Source organism: Haliotis asinina, chromosome 9 (genome assembly GCF_037392515.1).
Source record: "Haliotis asinina isolate JCU_RB_2024 chromosome 9, JCU_Hal_asi_v2, whole genome shotgun sequence".
Classification (NCBI taxonomy): Eukaryota; Metazoa; Mollusca; class Gastropoda; order Lepetellida; family Haliotidae; genus Haliotis; species Haliotis asinina.
Genome location: NC_090288.1, coordinates 35,884,195 through 35,904,989, shown reverse-complemented (window position 1 = coordinate 35,904,989; position 20,795 = coordinate 35,884,195). Strand labels below are relative to the sequence as shown.

Genomic DNA, 20,795 nt, shown 5'->3' with positions numbered 1-20,795 from the left:
TGAAGACACTGCCTTGTTTCAAATCAGTGATGAGTGGGTTTGGTTTTACGTCGTCTGCAGCAATATCACTGCAGGGGACACCAGAAATAGGCTGGACTTCAAACAATGTCCCCATGGAGGGAATAGAACCAGGGTCTTTAGCGTGACTAGCGAACGCTTTAACCACTAGGCTACCCCACCGCACCTGTTTGGAATCATGCAGGGACACACCTCGGACTAACTGACATTACATGTGTTCTTTCAGTAAGTTTCATGTTTAAAACTTGGGTATTGAGTGGGGAGCTTGCCGTGAACTGATCCAATGCCGCCTCGAAAGGGGAGCAGGTTTGAAAACTTCGCGAACGTGATTTTGTGATCCTTGCAGCAATCACTTTCTACCCCATGATTTGGAAGCGTCGTCACTCTACTCGAGCATTTGTATACTAGGATCTTGTAAAGTGGATTGTGAAAAGAGAAGAAAACTCTTTGAAATGCATCATATCGCACTCTAAACTGGGCACATGGTGTCAGGACATTCATTCACAAACATGTGAGGTTGCCTACAAACTCATTCAGTAATTGTGTACTATTTCCGAAAGCACACACAATGCACTAAAAATGCCAGCGGTGATATATATTGATGTATCTGTCAGTAACTTGCGCAAAATAAGGGACGAAGGTAAACATGTTCTCGCGATGGGTACCAGTCAGTTCACAAGCAAAAGGAATGTGCGAACTCGTACCGAAGAGAAAATTGAATTTGATGATTATTATAAGTGCTTGTCGTCAAGTGCTACACTGTAACCAAGACAATGCCAACACTGACAAGTATTATGAAAATGGCCACTAAAGATTTGGGATATACAGGGCGTAAAGAAACAGTTCATAAATGTTTAAGAAAATTGGTTTCACATGGAGGAAAACTAGTTCAAACAGACAGGTGCTAATGGAGCGAAAAGACATTGTTCCATAGCATTTGAGATATCTCAGAATGATTCGCCAATACCGTAAAGAAACCCGTCCAATCGTGAACGTCGACGAAAAATGGATACAGCCCATTGGTATTCGCGTACCATCAAGGACAGGTCTAAGTTTAATTATAGTCCATGCTGGTACATGTAAGGGGTTAATTCCTTTAATGCTTCGTTGATATTTAAAGCCAAACAAATGAGCGGCGAATACCGTGACAATTTCTCTAATAGGTTGCAAGAAAAACTTATTCCTGATCTGTCCCCAAAACTCAGTAGTTATAACGGAGACTGCCCCTTACCATAGCAAACAAATAGTCACAACTCCAACAACTGCGAATAGGAAAGATGATGAAATGATTTGTTACGGTTAAAAATGGTAAAAGTGTACAGAAATCCCCACCGAACCAGCAAAATATAACACCGACAAGTCTGGGATTTTCAATATTGTTTTGAGCAAAACAAAGGCACAGATATACAGATTCACAAGAGAGGTTTCATATACAATGCAAATGAGTTCATTCTAAAATACAGTGAGTAATGTAATGGGTCACAAATGGTCTCAAATGTCAAATGAATTCTATCCCAGACGAACCCCCAATTCACACTGAAGTGTTTCATCTCACCGCTCACATAAATGTCGTTTTCTGATTGGCTGGATCAATCATTTTACCCGCTTACAGCGGAGTAACATTCTCTCTGTTCATCGCTGGAAATGCCGAACTGTGGGAATTCAAGCATTTCAAGTTTTCCGAGTACTGCGTTCGTTTTCACCTCTGCGCGAAGTATTGCGGGACAAACCGTGGATCATGTATTGGAAAATGTATGAGGAATGCGGGCATTCGTGTTTTGAAGCTTAGTATGGATTACACGCGACTTGACGGGCCTAAAATAACCAACATTCCTGAAACTTGACCTAATGAACCATTTTTTGCGGAAAGCACACTTTGGTGGTGAGGTATTTTCTAAAACTTCCGTGTCATTTCCAGAGTTATCCATACAATTTGTCCTATTTCCAGGGTCATCCTTGACGTGTCAGACGGATTGTTGATTTGCTAAGAAACATAGCCCTGATCATTAATATGACATCTTCACTGACAATCTGAGTATGGTGTTACGCCGCATTTTGATAGCCAGTCGAGCCAGTGTGTATGGAGATTTACTGTCCCAACTGGATTTTTACTAGCCACTGGCGAGCGGGCCAGTGGCTATTTCACATACTGTCTGTAAGTCTTTTTGTGTGTATTATGGAAGTGGAACTATGAGTAAATCTGAAAAATGGTTATCCTTTTTTATGCAAAAAAATGTAATTGACAGTGTTATTTTTTCGGCTAGGAATCTACCACATACTACGGTATTTTGCCATGACATACCAGAAAAGTAGTTTTATTTTCGTGTTAATTTCACAACTTCTTTGCAGGAAGACTCTTGAAATAAAGTAATCTTTCTACACAGTTAACTGTCGCTACTATTTTCAAGAAGCATTAAAACTTTATTACTATACACTTGTTTCGAAAGGTTCTTTCGATTTTTGTATATCCTTAAGTTACTAATTGGCAAATAAAAACAGAATGTTAACAAAATCCCCATAATTAAAATTATGCATTATTAACAAGCACAAGATAATTGTCATAAATTCTTATGACATGGAAATAATCGTTCATATAAATTCCATACCTATTTCATCCGACAAACACTGCTTTGTGTAATCTGCAAGGTGTTTGGGGGCGTTACCACGCCGGAAAATACAATTATCTTAATACACTCATCGGGCCGTTGGAGGAAGGTGATCATTTAAAGGCACATGCAACGTAAAACACAACTTTGCAGATTCTAATACCTTTCGGTAAGCATTTACCGAAACAAACCATCAAATTTGTCAATTCAACCTATAAAGTTGGAAAAAAACGACGAAAAAAAGCCCGCCAAATCGGAGTTCAAACGATTCACTAAATTTCCCCGAGCGCCGGGGGAAAGAATGGTTTCAATAGCTGTGCTGTGCTGCGCTGCGCCCATAACGCATGCGCAGTGGATATGTTCGCGGAGCTTGAAACGGTATGCATGCCCGGAGTGTGAGGTCATGAGCAGTAGTCTAATCTTGGTTGTGTACACAAACAAGTAAATAATCTACTCGTTACATAAAAGAAACTTGTTGTTTGTGGTAAGCTGCCTCTGTGACAGAGAAAGCTCAATGTCTGGTTTATTGGCACCTGTATGTCTGCCTGCCTGTCTGCTAAAGACAATATGCAATACACAGCTTCAATCATTGAGCACATGCAGTTTGAACTTAACACCTATCAGGCTAAACGCTATAAACAAAATAACTTGATTTATTACTCGTGCACCCGAGCCCTGTCTCTGCAAACATTATGTAATTAGGCAGGTGTGATACTTGTACACATGGCATGTTTTTATGTCTGTGGGTTGCAAACAAACTACATCAGCTTTTCTCGGATGATTGAATCTGACGGAAACTGGTACAAACTCTTGTCAGTTTGAAGTTCTGCTTTGTACTTGGACAAATGACAGTTTCCAGCCACGCAGTAGTTCACCATCTCTACAGAGATAATTTTTGATTGGATTGAACACGAATTCAGAGAATATGTATTTACAAAACCCAACATCTCCAAATACATTCTTTATGGATAACAACTTCTTCAAGTGTATATGAATCTTATCTCCTTTTGAGTTTCATACGTACTGCTCTTTACATGTTTATTTGTTATACGTGTATGAGCTGAGTGCTTTCAGATGTTCGTGGCATAATTTCATTTCAACCAAACATCGGTTAATCACAAATGACCTTGAGATAAAACCGAAAATACATAATTAACACCAAATCTCACTAAAAACTTCCATAAATGGGGTTTACAATAAATTATGGCTGTCACGAAATTCAAATTTGCCTTTAAATAGTCTTCTCGTGTGCACTTCTGTACTAAAGGTAAATTGTCTTGTTGTTAAGGAGAGACTGTATTAGTTAAGGAGAGACTGTATTAGTTAAGGAGAGACTGTATTCGTCGTACATACAGTCATGTGTTAACTGAAATGTTGACAGAAGAACCAGCCAGTCTATTGCAGTGACGCTTGTGCTAGACTAATTAGCTATTTGTATGTACTGTTTTAACAACGAATGTTTTTCATACTATCTCGCAAATGAATGCAAAAGCCGTTTCCTTGCAGGACCTCCTGGACTGGCTTTGGAAAGGATCAATTCGGACAGATAAACATGCCATTTTACTGCTGCGCCTTCTTGAGGTTAATGGACTGCCATCTATCCAAAGGCCCCCACATCGTTGTAATTGCAGACCAATCCAGTATACCTTTGGGAAGGACATTGTTGGGATCTCGCCTAAATGACAAAAAAATACGTTTAGATATTAATGAAAGTTCCCACCATGTCGCATGTGGTTATGGCTACAGACGCAAGTCAGAATAAAGCCTTGCGGCTGCTCGATTGTTTCACCTTAACACTTGCGAGTGTGCCAACTCCTTCCTGTTTTATGAAGCTACTGCCGCTTTGAATTGCAAGGTGTTAGTGAAGTGTTTTATAAACTCGTTGTCTCCAGCGTCTGTTTTAAAGGCTAAAAGTATACGCAAAGGCAAACGTTATTGAGACATAGAAACAACACCCCCCCCCCTCCCCCCCCCCCCCCCCCACACACACACACACACACACACACAAATGTTAAAATGTTACATGTTATGCTCTGGTCAGCAGTCCATAAAAACAGAACATCTGGCATATGAAAATGAGTGGGTTCACAAACAGGTTCACATTGTCAGTCGCGAGTATGTCCACCGTGTGCATTGATGCAGGCTTTGCATCTCCGACTGTCTGGTGCCACAAAACGTGGCAGTGTTACCGAAGGATTCGGGTGACGTCGTAAACGTCCCTCCATGTTCTTGGGTTGTTACATGGGTGCATAGTTCGAATCCATGTTGTGAGGTGGGGTCGTTATTTATGGGCTGCCATTACCAGGACTGTTTGTCATGTCATTGTTTTTCGGAAAAGTGCCAAGAGGCGTTTTACTATATGCATTGAATCGACAAGCAACGGTACCTAAGGCAACCATGTGTTAGAACGATAAGTGTGTGGTTGTCTGGCCTTACATTACAGGCTATTCTTCTCGAATATATCACTCATTTTGAAAAATCAGACCATTTCAATGCACTATTTCTCTGGTTCGAGGTGAAATATTCATTCACAAAATTACCATTGAAAACAAAATCCATGTCACAATAACTTTGCCTCTGAGGATAACAATAACCTTTTACTGTTTATGCTTGAACCCAGTGTATTCCCAGATGGAACAAAGTATGAAAAGTGTTCAATCTCCCTGACATAATATAATAATTGCATTTAGTCGTTAAACGTCTACTTTGGACAGAAGTCGGTGTTTAAACTACCACTTCTTCAACACACTTACCCAACCATATTAACATCAAAATAGATAAACGTGTGTCGAGAGCCTTCTTTCACACAAAAAGACAGGCTTTTCCACAAAATTAATATCAACACAGATAAACATCTTTCAAGAGCTTTTTTCGCATAAAAGCATGCCTTTCCAAACAATCAACAACCTTGGTAAACGTCCATGAAGATTTTTTTCGCACAAGAGCATGCCTTTTTACAAAATTAAGCCATGAACAGGTTTCTTCCACACTTTGATTTCTTACCAACCTTGTTCCATTAAGAATTCCTTTACTGCATTTTTTCACACAAGAGCACACCTTTCAACAAAATTAAACCATAAAAAAGTTTGTTTCACACTTTGATTTCATACCTAGCCTGTTTCATTAAGAATTCCTTTACCGCCTTTTTTTCACACAAGAGCACACCTTTCCACAAGATTAAACCATAAACAGGTTTCTTTCACACTGTGATTTCATACCTACCCTGTTCCATTAAGAATTCCTGGCAGTTGCTTCGCTTCTCTTCTGACTCCCAGGTCACCAAATCAGCACCCTCCTTCCAGCACTGCTTGCGTGCTCCCAGCCAAGTAAGTGTCTTCTTTACATACATAATACAGATCATTGCGTGTGGGAGATATGCATACCCCTTATACTGAGAACAAATTTCTGTAACAATAAGGAAAACATCAGTTTTGTTACAATATGCTATAGGGATGTTTTACATCAAAAGTCTCCAACCATCAGTCACCCACGACGATGGCTATGACATATAAATTCGACAAATTTGGAGCGTCATTAATAATCTCAAAACAATTTAGCCCATGAGTGAAACTTTTTCGCTATTGTTTATGCTATTTTAGGGTCATGCTTAGGGTTTGTAACTGAGAGGAAGTATGTTCATTAGTGTTATGACCTACATTAATCATTTTGACTTAATTCGACGTATATAGAACGTTATTAAAAGATATTGCCCGTGGGCGAGACAATTTGGCCCATGAGCGAGAATATTAAAATAAAAATTTACTTTTGCTCAAAATACGTGTTTTTCATGTTTTTGATGTTGTAAATGAATGATGGTATGTTTACAAGTAACATGACACAAAATTTAAGCGTTGACTTAAATCGACTAGTTTAGTACGTTATGAAAACAATCTCGCCCATGGACAAAACAATGTATTCTAAATATATGATTAAGTCAAAACATTGAGTACAGAGCAGTCTCGTTTCATATTTAATGGACTCCGTCCTATTGCGCAACTTCGTACGATAATCAATCCAGAATTGTAGACTAATTCGTTTAACTAGATACATAAATATTAATCAGTATGATTTGATACATTTGAGCACTTGCATATTGCAATACTAGGTCCCTTGTAATTCTTGCAAAAACATCGTACAGCGCGCTGTGTAGTACAGTGAGCTCTGACAAACGTAAACCTGGAAATCATGGAGATCTCTAAACGGGGTTCTGCCGCCAGAAAACTCTGTACGAAATTGATATTATATCAATCTCATTGTGCGTTACAGAACTGCACTGAATGAGCACAGCAAACACATAACAGATGTAACCAGTGACCCAGATGCATTGTGATTCATTTTACGACCTCATCAAACAGAGGCAAACTGTGATTTCTGTGTTACTCACTCAAACAAAACATCATCAAGAGTGAACCAAATACAAATAACTACAAGGCTGTTAAAGGCACTATATCACACACCAATTCTTTAAAAATTGAATTTTTAAAAATGCATTTCTCCCAATAACACTAATACTAATGCGCCTTGGGGCTATGCATTTAGATTACAATGTTAAATCAAAATGTTCGAATTAATTAGTGCAACGTTGCACTAAATAGATTTTCACACCATCTACTGGCCCAACATTAGTATACGTGAAACCCATATAGCTGGATCCCATGGAGCGTTCTTCATGAATATCCTAAGCACAGCCTGTGATAGACACTAGTTCGGCAAACTCCAACAATATCGCATGAGACAGTTTTCGATGTACTGAGCAATTTTTAACATTCCATATGTGGCACGTGTTACCTCTTTGGAAGCTGTTCGCCGCGATGTTACAATTATCGATTTCAAGCAAGTCGTAAGGGTAATAGAATGACTTTTATTGCATCGGTAGAGTCTAAAGTGAGTCCGTATGCCCAAATATATATAATACAGGTCAAAGTATTGTCGAACAAATGTGCCTTTAAAAATCATAGGTGTTGCGATATTTATTCCCACGTGTATATTAAAAAGCCGTGAAGGCCCGGGTTAGACATTGGGTAAACCTACTCCTGACATTAAATTTTTTTACCTTCAGTTATTATTAAGCATTCAGTTTTCATTGTCAAGGGGTTTGATCTACTGCATTTGATAACTGAAACATGTCATTGTCTTTGTACTATCTGACAGACATTTGTCACATATGTTCTTTATACAATGACACTTTTAACGCTGTGCAACCACTATACAGAGGTATTAAATTCAAACTATCCATCATTCTTGAGTGACCATGCATGTACCACGCCGTTAACTAAAGGCAGTCTGCGAAAACGAATGAAATGGAAGAGGTGGTCATTTTCGTTTCCAACAACAGGAATGCATGAAGACAAAAACTAAAACGAATAATCTCGAGATAATTCAAAACAGTCATGCTGTTATCAATTAATTCAAAGTTTATGTATATGTCTTTTCAGCAGTTACCTTATTTGTTGAACGTCTATGAAGATCAACTAGTGTACAGTGTCGCAATAATACTTAATACTGTGTTGGTAGAATTTTATTACATGCAACTTGTAAACACTTTGAAATACCTTTAGTCATTGGTCTTGCAGGCTGAGGACTTAAAATGTTTTCTGGCCACAGATGGCATGGCGTCTTAGCTGACAACAGATTTGGAGAGTATATGTCGCCGGCCTCCTTTCCTGTGTCCTTCTCTGGTATGAAAGTTAGAGAGGATACAAAATCAGCTAAAAGTAATTGCTTAGTTGTCTCGTCATTTATGTCTTTAGCTGTTTTCTCTGCAGCCCCAGAAGACTAATCAGAGTATTTCAGTCTAGGTTTCATGTCTAGATTTATAATCTAGGTCTGTAGTGACTGTTGTTTCGTGATTTACATGTTACCTTAATAGTTAATAGGTTTCGTGATTTACATGCTAACTTAATAATGAATGTTGTTTTGTGATTTGAAAGGTAGCTGAAACCCGTGAAGGTCCCGGGGTAGAATAGGCCTTCAGCAACCCATGCTTGCCATAAAAGGCGACTCAGCTTGTCGTAAGAGGCGACTAATGGGATCGGGTGGTCAGGCTCGCTGACTTGGTTGACACATGTCATCGGTTCCCAATTGCGCAGATCGATGCTCATGTTGTTGATCACTGGATTGTCTGGTCCAGACTCGATTATTTAGAGACCGCCGCCATATAGCTGTAATATTGCTGAGTGCGGCGTAAAACTCAACTCACTCACTCACTCACTGTAAGGTAGCTGAAAGATAAAACATTGAAAAACACATACGGCATAACAAGAAATACATAGACATAAGACCGCAAACACATACATAGATATGGTAAATATTCCGAAAATATCGGCAAACTATGCTCAATGTATGAGGTAAGTGTATGTGATGGATAAATATTGCAAACCAAAGGTCACTGTGTTCTGTAATCTGATTGGTTGAAAAACATGATCAAATGGTATTTGATTCCCGGAATCTGCAAGAATGTTAGCTGCGTAATGGCACGTAAAAACATCGCAAACAATTGTTGTGTTGTGTCATCAACACTAGTGACGTTATTTAAATCATATTGTGACGTAAAGTTAAAAAGACGTCACAAATTAGCAATTTCAGATGCTGCCATGGGAACCAGCTGAAACGGCCAGCTGATGACACTTCCCTGCTGTACTCGGAATCGATGTAAACGGGTGCAGACAATAAAACCCTTTGGTTTGCTTTTTTGTTTACAGTGTCGATAAACATCATGTGTTGGCTGACATCGTCGGTTCCTAATGCATTCCCGTGCTTCAAATACTCAATAAAACCAGGAAATTGGCCAACACATCTTTATCTCCTAAACAGAAATTCAAAGCAATGTTAGCGACCTAAAAATTATACTGATCAGCACTAAAGGTTATTAAGACAACACTTTGAAACAAGTGATAAAGTATTTTAAAATGAATATTATAAAGAAACATTAAACAAATTCATTTAAAACACTGATGCTAGCTGGGATGAAATAATTTTGAGCTCGTTCTGAGTACCGTCGTGCGCAGTCGTCGGCCAGAAGGAAATTCAAGACATGGGACCTGGATACTGGCATTGAACATTTAAACTTGTCTTCATTTCAATTTGTTGATTGTAATTAGTAATTAATCTTGCATTTTGAGTCCAAAAGGTTTACTTGCTGTGAACAGACACAGGCCCCCAACCAGCATTGTCCATCAGTTGTATCAGCTGCTTTAGACCTTTCATGTCAATGTAATCGCTGTTACTGCTCCAGCTTAGTTTATACGGAAGCGTTTTAGGGCAACGGTGAAAATCTTTTTTTAGTCTCCCTATCTGCTACGTAAGACTTAATATCTACGCGGGGTGTACTAAGTACTACGTAGGAGATAGTATCTTATTATCACCTACGTGGGGCTTAGCATCGCCTACGTAGGACTTACTATCTCCCACGTAGGACTTAGTATCTCCTGTAGGAGATGCTCAATATATGTTATTATACATTACTCTGAAATGGTGAACTTAGTTCTACTATCATGTGTTTCATTTACTCTAAGAGTCTACAGTTTCCTTCACCATTAGACTCGTGTGTTCAACTATACTACCCATCAAAAGTTGAGACTCACTAGTGTAAATGTAGCCGCATACTTCAGTCAACTGTTCTAAACTAGATTTTGCAAAATATTCCATACTGTTTAAAGGTACTGTTAACACATAAACCGATGTACAACAAAACAAATTCGTAAGGTTGACAAGATTAGTGTCATGCGTTCAACAAATGATCAAACTCGGTGAAAAATGGCAAATTTATGTCCAAAAGAATTTACATCAAAACGCAGCAGTTTACCTGCACGATATTTGCATATGCTTTTCAGCAGTTTAATGAATCATCCTCAATCAATTAATCTGCATAAGGTTTGCAGAAATTCAGCTTCGTTGTAACAATGTACAGATATATAATAACATATAGTGGGAGTGAGTCTAGATATTGATGGGTAGTATATTTGTTGCATATTACTTTCATGTGTTGGACCGACTGTTGTGCTTTACGGCCTCATGTTCACTTTGCCCTATATTGTTACGCGTTGCAGTTAGTTCACTGTTACATGTTGCACTTCGTTACAATTTTCTAGTATGGCATGGATATTTCAGAGGTCGTTGCACATTTGTCATAATCTGCGTGCACAGACGTGTCTATCGGTGGCAATCTATGCGTATCCTTATGCTTATACAAACAGCTATAATGACAATCTTTTGCAATTTCGTAGTGCTTTGCGCCGCATTCAACACTTGTCCACCAGAGTCAAGTCAACTTGTAAACAATTACGAAAAAATAAACCGCAAACGAGCGTTATGTCTGATCCAACCTAGCCTCATATGAAGACAAGCAAAACTTTTGGAGGACGTTTCATAACGAGAATTTCATATCAGAAACCTTTCCCCCCTCCTCTGTCTGTATGTGAGCTTGCGTGTGTGTATCTGTGTGTGAGAGAGAGTGAGAGAGAAAACACCCATAACTGCAAAACAAAAACAAAGAACAACCCAAAACCCAGTGTATTAACACTGCGTGAGTATCATAAATATGCGCCGACGTGCATTTCTACTCTCTGACGTCCTGCATAACCAAACATTTCCCAATTTAATAACCACACTTCATAATCCGAACCTTTAAAAGGATAATATTAAGTACTATGCAGGAGATACTAAGTCCTACGTGTGAGAAAGTAAGCCCTCCGTAAGTTTAGAATCTACTATTGTGTCAAAATACTCTCAAATATTTCTCAACTCTGACGAACACTTTGTTATCGATGACGTGCTTGCGATTTTATCGTTATCAATGGCAACTACTGACAGTTCACATTTATTCTTCCGAGAGTAATAACCATCATTCTCTTTTGTTTTCTTAGCATTCAACTTAAGGAAGTTCGTTTTGCATCAATCAAGAAATTATGATTTCAGAGCGAAAGTCATTCTCTGAGTGCCTTATAAATCGCTTTTCATTTGTCCCAATTACAATTTCAACACCGTTCTAAATTCAACGAAGGACAAAACTATTGTTCACTCTTAGACTTGTATTGTCTTTAATATATATCTACTGGACGCGATATTTCCTTCTGAACAACTTTTACTTTGTCACCAGAAGAAATTGCCGTTTTCGTTTTATTTGGCAATATCCAACCCTGCGTCTATGTATAGTAAATGTCTGTTGTATGGACAATGTCAACAATGACTTACCTGGAATATTCACAGCACGGTCTACAGCCGATGATGTTCCTCTAACATGTTTGCTGACAAAACCATTCTTTCTTACTCTGTCCATTTGTGACATAAACTTCTAAAATAGAAACAGCTCATAAACTATTGTGCAATGTACCCAGCTCATAAATTTACCATCTTATTTTTAGGTCATGCGAAATTGTAATTTATACAATATTGGTACTCAATATATATTTGCCTAAATTCAAAGATAATTCAGTTCGAGTGAAGAATATGAAAGTCTACAAGTTGGCATTTAGTGATGGGAGTGAGTGAGTGACTTTAGTTTTACGCCGCACTCAGCAAAATTTCAGCTATATGGCAGCGGTCTGTAAATAATCTGGACCAGACAATCCGGTGGTCAACAACATGAGCATCGACCTACACAATTTGCTAACCGATGGCATGTGTCAACCAAGTCAGCGAGTCTGACCACTCGTTAGTCGCCTCTTACGACAAGCATATGTTGCCGGACCCCCGGACCTTCACGGGTCTTTTGTGGTGGGAGTTACCAATGGTTCAACATAGGTACAATACATCTCATGGGTATCAATGTGATAAAACTTGTGTTTCCCCTTTTCTTGTTTAAGGCTACATTCAACAATATTCCAGCTATAGGGTTGCAGTTTATGAATAGTCGTATCAGCACCAAACAATCCAGTGATCAACACCATGAGCACCGATCTCAGCAGTTGGGATACAGTAACATGTGTTAACAAGTCATTGAGCCTGGCAACCCAGTCTCGTCGGTAACCTCTTACTACAAGACCAATTGGAACCCGGATCATCACGGGTTGTGTTTGTTTCAAGCGTATACGTATTGTGTAGCGACCTCGCTTTATCAGACATTAAATATTATGGTCGTGTATAGTTGGATCTAAGTCCCATGATAAAACTATCGGTAAGACTACAGAATACCGGACACGTTCCGCCATTTATAAAAGCAATCGTGTTTACTTTTGCTTAGGGTTAGAGTAAGGTGTAGTGTTATGATTATGGTTAGGTTAAGATTAAAGTTAAGGTTAGAGTTAGGGTGACACTAAACAATATGGCTTTTAGGTATCAGGTATTCTGTAGGTGTACCAAAGTATTTTGACTACCATACCTCTGGCCAGACTGCCTGTCGCACGTGAAATATCCCAGCGCGTCCCTGCCTCCCGTGTACGCCGACGTCCAAGCTTTTAAACATCACGCATTTAGTATCAGCAAAGTACACAGCGTGACAACGGAGCGTTGAAATGCAGCTATGGACACAGTGCATTGAAGTACGGGCGTTGATGGATTTGTACAAAAGACTTGTTCTGCCGTTGGATAAGGTCAGAGATTTTATCCGCCAAGGACAATCTCCAGGAGCTCTGGTCAGCGCTTTTAGAAACATCAGCTGTAGTAAACACTGTAGCATACAGAGATACTGCATTGTTGGTGCCATGCGTATGATAAATGCGTATGACGTCTACTGTTCCGTTCCAGATGAGAACTAGAAACCTACAGAGTTTATGAAATATTTACACAGTGACTGAGTTTAATGGATTCCTCATCCGGCAAAGACCCGGCGTTCAGAATCAGACGCCTGGGGGTGGGAGGCGGTCAGCAGTTATGTGCCTTATAATTTTTAAATGCTCAAAACATCGTGAGGGTGGTGAGTGTTTTGTACATGACATGCACGGTATCCTTTTCTGTGTATATATTGCATTTGGAGGCCAGCCACTGACGAATGGACATGTAAAGTGGCGGCCGTTTTTCGTTTCCAACACAAAAATGGATGAAAACGAAAACTAAAACTGATCTAAGTAATGCCGTCATAATTCAGAACAATTCAAAAGAAGTGCATAATCATTGTGTCTTCCTGTCTCTCGTCCAAAATAATGCAATCGTATAAATACGATTCAGATTGCGAGCACGTCATTTCAGAACTGGTGAAATTACCGATGTTTTGGGAATGCGAATCGATGGAAGGGAGATAACTCGAAATCCGTTTATCTAATACCGTTTGCAAAATCGATGGCTGCAAAAAGATGTGTATCCGTGCTTCAAGCAATTCAAAATTAACACTGAGGTGATTGGTAAGATAAGTACGTTGTTCGCCCTTCGGGCTCAGGAAACGTAAACAAACATCGAGGGTATGTCAACCCATGTCCAGTGAACATCTTATCATGTACCATCGATGTCGCGCGCTTTTTTCGGTCTAATCCATTTAAAACGGGTATTTTATGAATACTGAATAGCATAGTAGCAATCATAATGTGAAAACTGGCGATCCTAATTTAAGACATTATCTCTTGTCCAAGTTGTTAGCTGTACCTTCGAAACAGAAAATTTAGCAAATTCGTCATGATACGTTTTAGATTCCAGTACAGGCAAATTGTGAGTGAGCGTTCACCAGTTCACGCTACCCTCGCTTTATAGTATGGCTGCGTCATGTGTGCCTGGAAGTGTGACCAAGGTGTATGACGTAAATGAAGATATCTTCAACGTATTCCTTCAGTCGTTGTATATCTGGGTCTCCATACGATACTATTCAGGTCTAATCACCAGTTACTGCTTCGGGATCTGTATGACAGACATGTCAGGCTGTGTCATCTGGTTGTGTCACCAGGCTGTGTCCTTCTGGGCCTGTCTGGCAGACACGCCAGGTTTGGCCATCTGGTTGTCCTTCTGGGTCTGTATCAGACATGTCAGACTGGATCATCTGGTTGTCCTTCTGGGCCTGTCTGACAGACATATCAGGTTGGGATACCTGGTTGTCCTTCTGGCTCTGTATGGCAAACATGTCAGTTTCGGACGTCTGGTTGTCCTTCTGGGTCTGTGGGACAGGCACGCCAATTTGGGACATCTGGTTGTCCTTCTGGGTCTGTGGGACAGGCACGCCAATTTGGGACATCTGGTTGCCCTTCTGGGTTTGTGGGACAGGCATGCCAGGTTTGGCCATCTGGTTGCCCTTCTGGGTCTGTGGGACAGGCACGCCAATTTGGGACATCTGGTTGTCCTTCTGGGTCTGTGGGACAGGCACGCCAATTTGGGACATCTGGTTGTCCTTCTGGGTCTGTGGGACAGGCATGCCAGGTTTGGCCATCTGGTTGCCCTTCTGGGTCTGTGGGACAGGCATGCCAGGTTTGGCCATCTGGTTGCCCTTCTGGCTCTGTATGGCAAACATGTCAGTTTCGGACGTCTGGTTGTCCTTCTGGGTCTGTGGGACAGGCACGCCAATTTGGGACATCTGGTTGTCCTTCTGGGTCTGTGGGACAGGCATGCCAGGTTTGGCCATCTGGTTGCCCTTCTGGGTCTGTGGGACAGGCACGCCAATTTGGGACATCTGGTTGTCCTTCTGGGTCTGTGGGACAGGCACGCCAATTTGGGACATCTGGTTGTCCTTCTGGGTCTGTGGGACAGGCATGCCAGGTTTGGCCATCTGGTTGCCCTTCTGGGTCTGTGGGACAGGCATGCCAGGTTTGGCCATCTGGTTGCCCTTCTGGCTCTGTATGGCAAACATGTCAGTTTCGGACGTCTGGTTGTCCTTCTGGGTCTGTGGGACAGGCATGCCAGGTTTGGCCATCTGGTTGCCCTTCTGGGTCTGTGGGACAGGCATGCCAGGTTTGGCCATCTGGTTGCCCTTCTGGGTCTGTATGGCAGACGTTCCAGGTTGGGACATCATGTACTGAAGTCAGCTTGGGTCTTTAGGTGTTGCTTTATGAATATCTGAAAACGTGAATCTGTTTATAATGTATCTTACACGGCACCTAATGTCTGCAGTGGCATATACGCACGTATTGATTTGCTGATAGTTAGGCTATTGAGTTTCTTCAGAAATCAGTGGTAGTCGTAAGGGTTTGGGCGGATCCGGTCTAATGTGTGTTTAGGTTGGGTGATTTGAGTCATGCATGTTATTGCATCCTTTTTGGAAAGATCTATACTCATGGTGTCAATAAGTAGATTGTTTATTCCAACCTCGGTTATTTACACACTGCCGTAAGAAAACATATAATATCCCCCCAGCCAGCCACCACGCACCCACTGTGAAGGCACCACTGCAAATTATTCACATCAGCAAAATGTACTTTTAAGCATTTAATTTAGGTTAGTCTACTTCTATGTTTGAACCAGCACGTTTGGAAAATTCATAATGTAAAATATGTGCATTCGATCAAATGAAGTCCAGATAGTTTCACTCTGTCCGTGACATTCTCATTTTGTAAACTTAATACCCTGCTACGAGGACAGGATAACACAATGACATTACATATTTTTATACTTGATACTTCTGTAGAGATATACTAGTGGATCGCAAATCATTTGCTTATTGCTTTACCCCCGACAAAGTAAAGTGATACATCTGGAGTATGGTTTAGTGAAAATAGAACCAGGATATCCTCAACATAAACCGGCAGGTGTGTGGGTACCGTGCATTGTAGGTTGTGTAGCTTGTTTTGTTTAAGTCTTATGTACATATTATGCTATAGTAAAATTGACACCAGTGAAGATCTGGTCCAGTGAGTGAGTTAACATTTAATGTCACATCGGCAATATTTCAACCACATCGTGTGGATGTGGTTCAGAAGTCGTTTTCAGCAATGTAAGAAGGGGTGACTACCCGGAACGGTAGATCGTACCCCAGTTGCATAGATCGATGCTCATGTTGTTGATCACTGGCGTGTCCAGACTGCTGCCATATAGCTGGAATATTGCTGAGTGTGACAACAACATCAACAGCACCACCAACAACAAGAACTTAGGATTTAGAACTTAGGTCAAAGGTGTTAAAGACAAACAAATATTTTGTGTGTTCACTGGTAAAACAGCGTTGGATGAATGACTATGTTACGCATTCGAGCGATGTGTTGAAAAAGGAAGAGGGAAGAAATGGAACCATTAAAGAGTGTTCTGGGGTTACAAGCAAGTATATTGGACAAACGACTATGTGTTATAGACTATAGGACCGTGGGAAACTACAAATCGGTACATGAGAGGTTTCATATGGCGTGTTTCCGTATTGAGTGGAAACCCGTATCAAGTTGTTATACCTGTTGAAAACATAACGTGTTTTCACTGCCATGATAGTAAGATGATATATAAGATGCGGTTCATGTTTTATTCATTCTATATTATATGACGTTATCAGGCAATTCGTTTTAATGAGTGTACTGTCTCTTTGATAAACTGAATATCGTCAAACTGTCATGCTCAGTGGGGCCTTATCCTTGACAAAGTGTGCTTTAAATTAATTTTTGATTTCCTCATCGTAGATAGCATCTACTATACAGAAAAAGGTTAAAATTGCCTGCTGACTAAACTGAGATGCGGACATCATCCGGCGACATCACCCTCTCCTTTGGTAGTTCATCGCCAGCTGCAGCTAGTCAAGTATGAATCTTTCCATAACACAATGTTCTGCATCACAGATGGCAGATAGTCTCTGTGCTGCTGGCAGTCATCTGCAGGTCTAGTCAGGATCTGTGAAATTAAGTTCTTGACACTCAGATCTTCCTGTTCCTGACAACCATTCTGCTAGTCACTTCTACTTCTTCCTGCACATCCCCGACCAACTCTCCAACTCTCTCTCCCCCCCCCCCGCCCTCCTCCAAACCTCACCACCACGTAGTGTACGTGTACGTAGCATCACTTCACGTTAAAAAGTACAATTCCCCTACTTTTTTGAAGAGTGTACATCGTCGAAGAATTCGTCGTAAAAGAATTACGTTTCTATTTGTGTCGATTAGCATAACCTTTACCACGTGAGCTCGAACCAGGGAAACCTTTGAGCAAGAAGTGCTTAGATTGGCGTAAACTCAGTCCGCCTATCGTGTTTTGGTTGTACGTTGTGGTAGAATAGGCCTTCACCAACCCATGCTTGCCATAAAAGGCGACTATGCTTGTCGTAAGAGGCGACTAACGGGATTGGGTGGTCAGGCTCGCTGACTTGGTTGACACATGTCATCGGTTCCCAATTGCGCAGATCGATGCTCATGTTGTTGATCACTGGATTGCCTGGTCCAGACTCGATTATTTAGAGACCGCCGCCATATAGCTGGAATATTGCTGAGTGCGGTGTAAAACTAAACTCACCCACTCACGTACATATTCGTGCTGACTTCCTGTACTGATACAGTAAACATAGTGTTCACATCTCATTTTAATATGAACAGGAGCACGAGAGCGGTATGATTCCAACACGAGGAATTTCTTGATTCGTTTAGGAAACGTGCCCTGCAGATGAAGCCCGATCAACACAATCACTACACGAACACTGAACGATGCCTACATAATGAATACACGGCAGACGGGACCTCATCAAGTTAAAACAGATTTTAAATTTGAATAATCGTGGTGGCCTAAGAACACCACCAGCACAATCAGTGTAGGATCACAACATAATCACAACACAATCACACCACGATGCCTAAATTATGCATCCGTACAGCGATCGTGCAGTAGTGTGAATTGGACTTAAACAAATACAGCCAAGACACTAGGTGTAAAATATCTGGCAAATCTACATTACCTCAGATTCTGAAAATGAAGACAGTCTCTGGGTACATTTTGTCCTGTAAATATGATCATTTCAGAGGGATGTCTTCCCATTTCGTGTAATCTGAGAGAGCGCTGATTTCCTGTAAAATGGGACTGAGAGCATAACTTGTGGAGCTACGAGGAGATGGCAATAAGCTTTTGAGCCTTGCATAGAAAAACACAAAATATTGTTATGAACCACATTTATTTTTCAACATAATCACCTTGTGAGTCAAGACACTTGTTCCATCTTTTCTGCCAGTCGCTGATGCCATCTCTGTAGAAGGCGAGAGGTGTGTACTGGAGCATTGTCTTGATGTAGAAGAATACCACGTCTGATCTTGCCCCGGCACTTCTCCTTGATTGACTGTCGCACTTGCCTCAACAAGTTAGCGTAATATTCCCCATTCATTGTTCTTCCTTTTGGTAAGTAATCTACGTGGATGGCGCCTCTGCTATCCCAGAAGACTGTCGCCATTACCTTTGCCTAAAGTGAAAATCTTCTGGATTCTTGTTGTATCTGGTTAGCTTATGGTGACCCTTGTTTGCTTCATTTCCTCTCTAAGCATTCTTGGCACCCATCTCGCGCACACCTTAGACATGACGAGATATTAATGAATAATTGTCTCGATGGATCCGTGTGAAATGCCTGTGGTCTCCTCTAACTCATGGAGTGTGATTCGACGATTTTCCAGCACAAGTCTATGCACTCTGTCAAAGTTTTCCTGACTAGTGCTTGTTGTTGGGCGACCTGGACAGGGGTCATCTTCAAGACTTTCTCTACCATGCTTACATTCATTGACCCATCGTTTGATGGTAGCAGATGATCATCTTCATGAAGTTGAAGTCTTCCCATAAACTGCTGAACGCCTTTCTTCAATGTTCTTCGCCGAGTTTCCTTCAAGAACTAAAGACGTAATTACTGCTCTATATTCAATTTTATTCATTTTCACTGCCGTGAGGGGGGTCTCTTTCTGTCAATGTGAGCTGTTCAAGAACTTCTGAGAGTAAGATACCAAAACGTATATATCACATCAGCTACACCCCAAGGTTAAATGTCGTACCATAGGCTGTGACACCTGGGTATGAAAAATGCTCAAGGCTCAAAACTAATTGACATCCCCTCGTATATTGGTGTTATTTCAGGAAACTGACATTTTCGAGCGTTTTAACTGTGTACAAAGACTTTCAACATGCTCATCATTTTACAGGTTATTGTCCAAGTACACCAGTAATATGCATTAAGCTTATATGTTGAATTGCCAGTTCCGATCCAATAATTCCGCCCATGCTGGTAGCCCAACCGGCATGTGGGCTGTCTCATCATTGTGAGATAAAATATCCTTGATGGTATGTCCCCCACACCGGATGTTGATCATTCTATGACTGCTATATTTCACCATGCTTTCCTTCGTATCCCAGCTGATTAGATCGATGCTCATATTGTTGATCACTGTGTTGTCACGACATTTTTAATTCAGTTTGTTTCTTGTTTCATTTTGCTTCCTTCTTTTTTTAACGCCGTTTCTTATTTTGAAACGAGATGGGGCTTGTGACTTATACATCTTCCTTAATGAAAAGTCAAAAAGCTCCATAATTTAATTGCCACAGAGAAACATACATTCTGCTGTTAAATTATCGTTGTTATGCATAAGTGAAGTGTTGGGTTTTCACTAATTATCCCTTTACTGCTGCCTAATTGTCCTTGTAAAACAAATGATGCACGTCGTATATTTTATGAAAGCCGTAAGCTGGCGCTGTTTGAGATCACAGTGATTAACCCCTTGGCTCAAGGCCAGTTTCTCTTACAACTACAAATGCACCGCAGTCATCTGAGCCAACGCTGTTGTCGTTCGTCTATTGATGACATCAGTGACGTTGAAGCGACAGATGTACACGGATATGCTCAGGTGCAAGATATGCTCATTTTAGCGAACACTTTAGATGAATAATTAGTGTTTAGGACAACTTAGAGAATATTCAGCCTCGATTATCGAATAAACAATAAACTACTTCGACATACCTCCTCCATACTGTCAACTCATCTTTGTTTATGCTATCTACCTCAGTCTGTGTGTTGTTAAGTTGTTAACCTACACCGAAATTAAACTTCGCTCTCGTCGTAATAAAGAAAATGCTCTAACTTCTAAATGAACTTAAGAAAAGAACTTAAGAAAAGGCAGTGTAATGTTAAACTGACGTGGAAATATGCGAATCAGTAATGACACCAGGTGTTCGCGAAAGGTGTCATCATAATATCGGACGTACACAACCATCATAACATATGTTAACGTCTTTGCGCGGCATATATATAAGTTGGGGTGTCAGACAAGGAGAAGCTTTATGGATGAACAATATCTTTATTCGGGGTTTTACTCCAGGCTTCTTAATTACATTGGAACATGCTATCGTCTATAGCACGTGCAATGAATTCATCCATTTCTACATAATCGA

General features: G+C 40.5%; 1 protein-coding gene across 1 annotated transcript; it reads right to left on the bottom strand.

The window, feature by feature from the left end:
- Positions 1-14,403: 14,403 nt before the first annotated feature.
- On the bottom strand, positions 14,404-15,486 carry LOC137297222 (uncharacterized). Its single transcript, XM_067829235.1, has one exon. The coding sequence runs from the start codon at positions 15,484-15,486 to the stop codon at positions 14,404-14,406; it is 1,083 nt and encodes a 360-aa protein (XP_067685336.1).
- Between the last annotated feature and the right edge of the window lie 5,309 nt (positions 15,487-20,795).

Bases quoted from the DNA above. Each gene is read 5' to 3' on its own strand.
- LOC137297222 (XM_067829235.1), bottom strand. From the start codon at position 15,486: ATGTCCCAACCTGGAACGTCTGCCATACAGACCCAGAAGGGCAACCAG.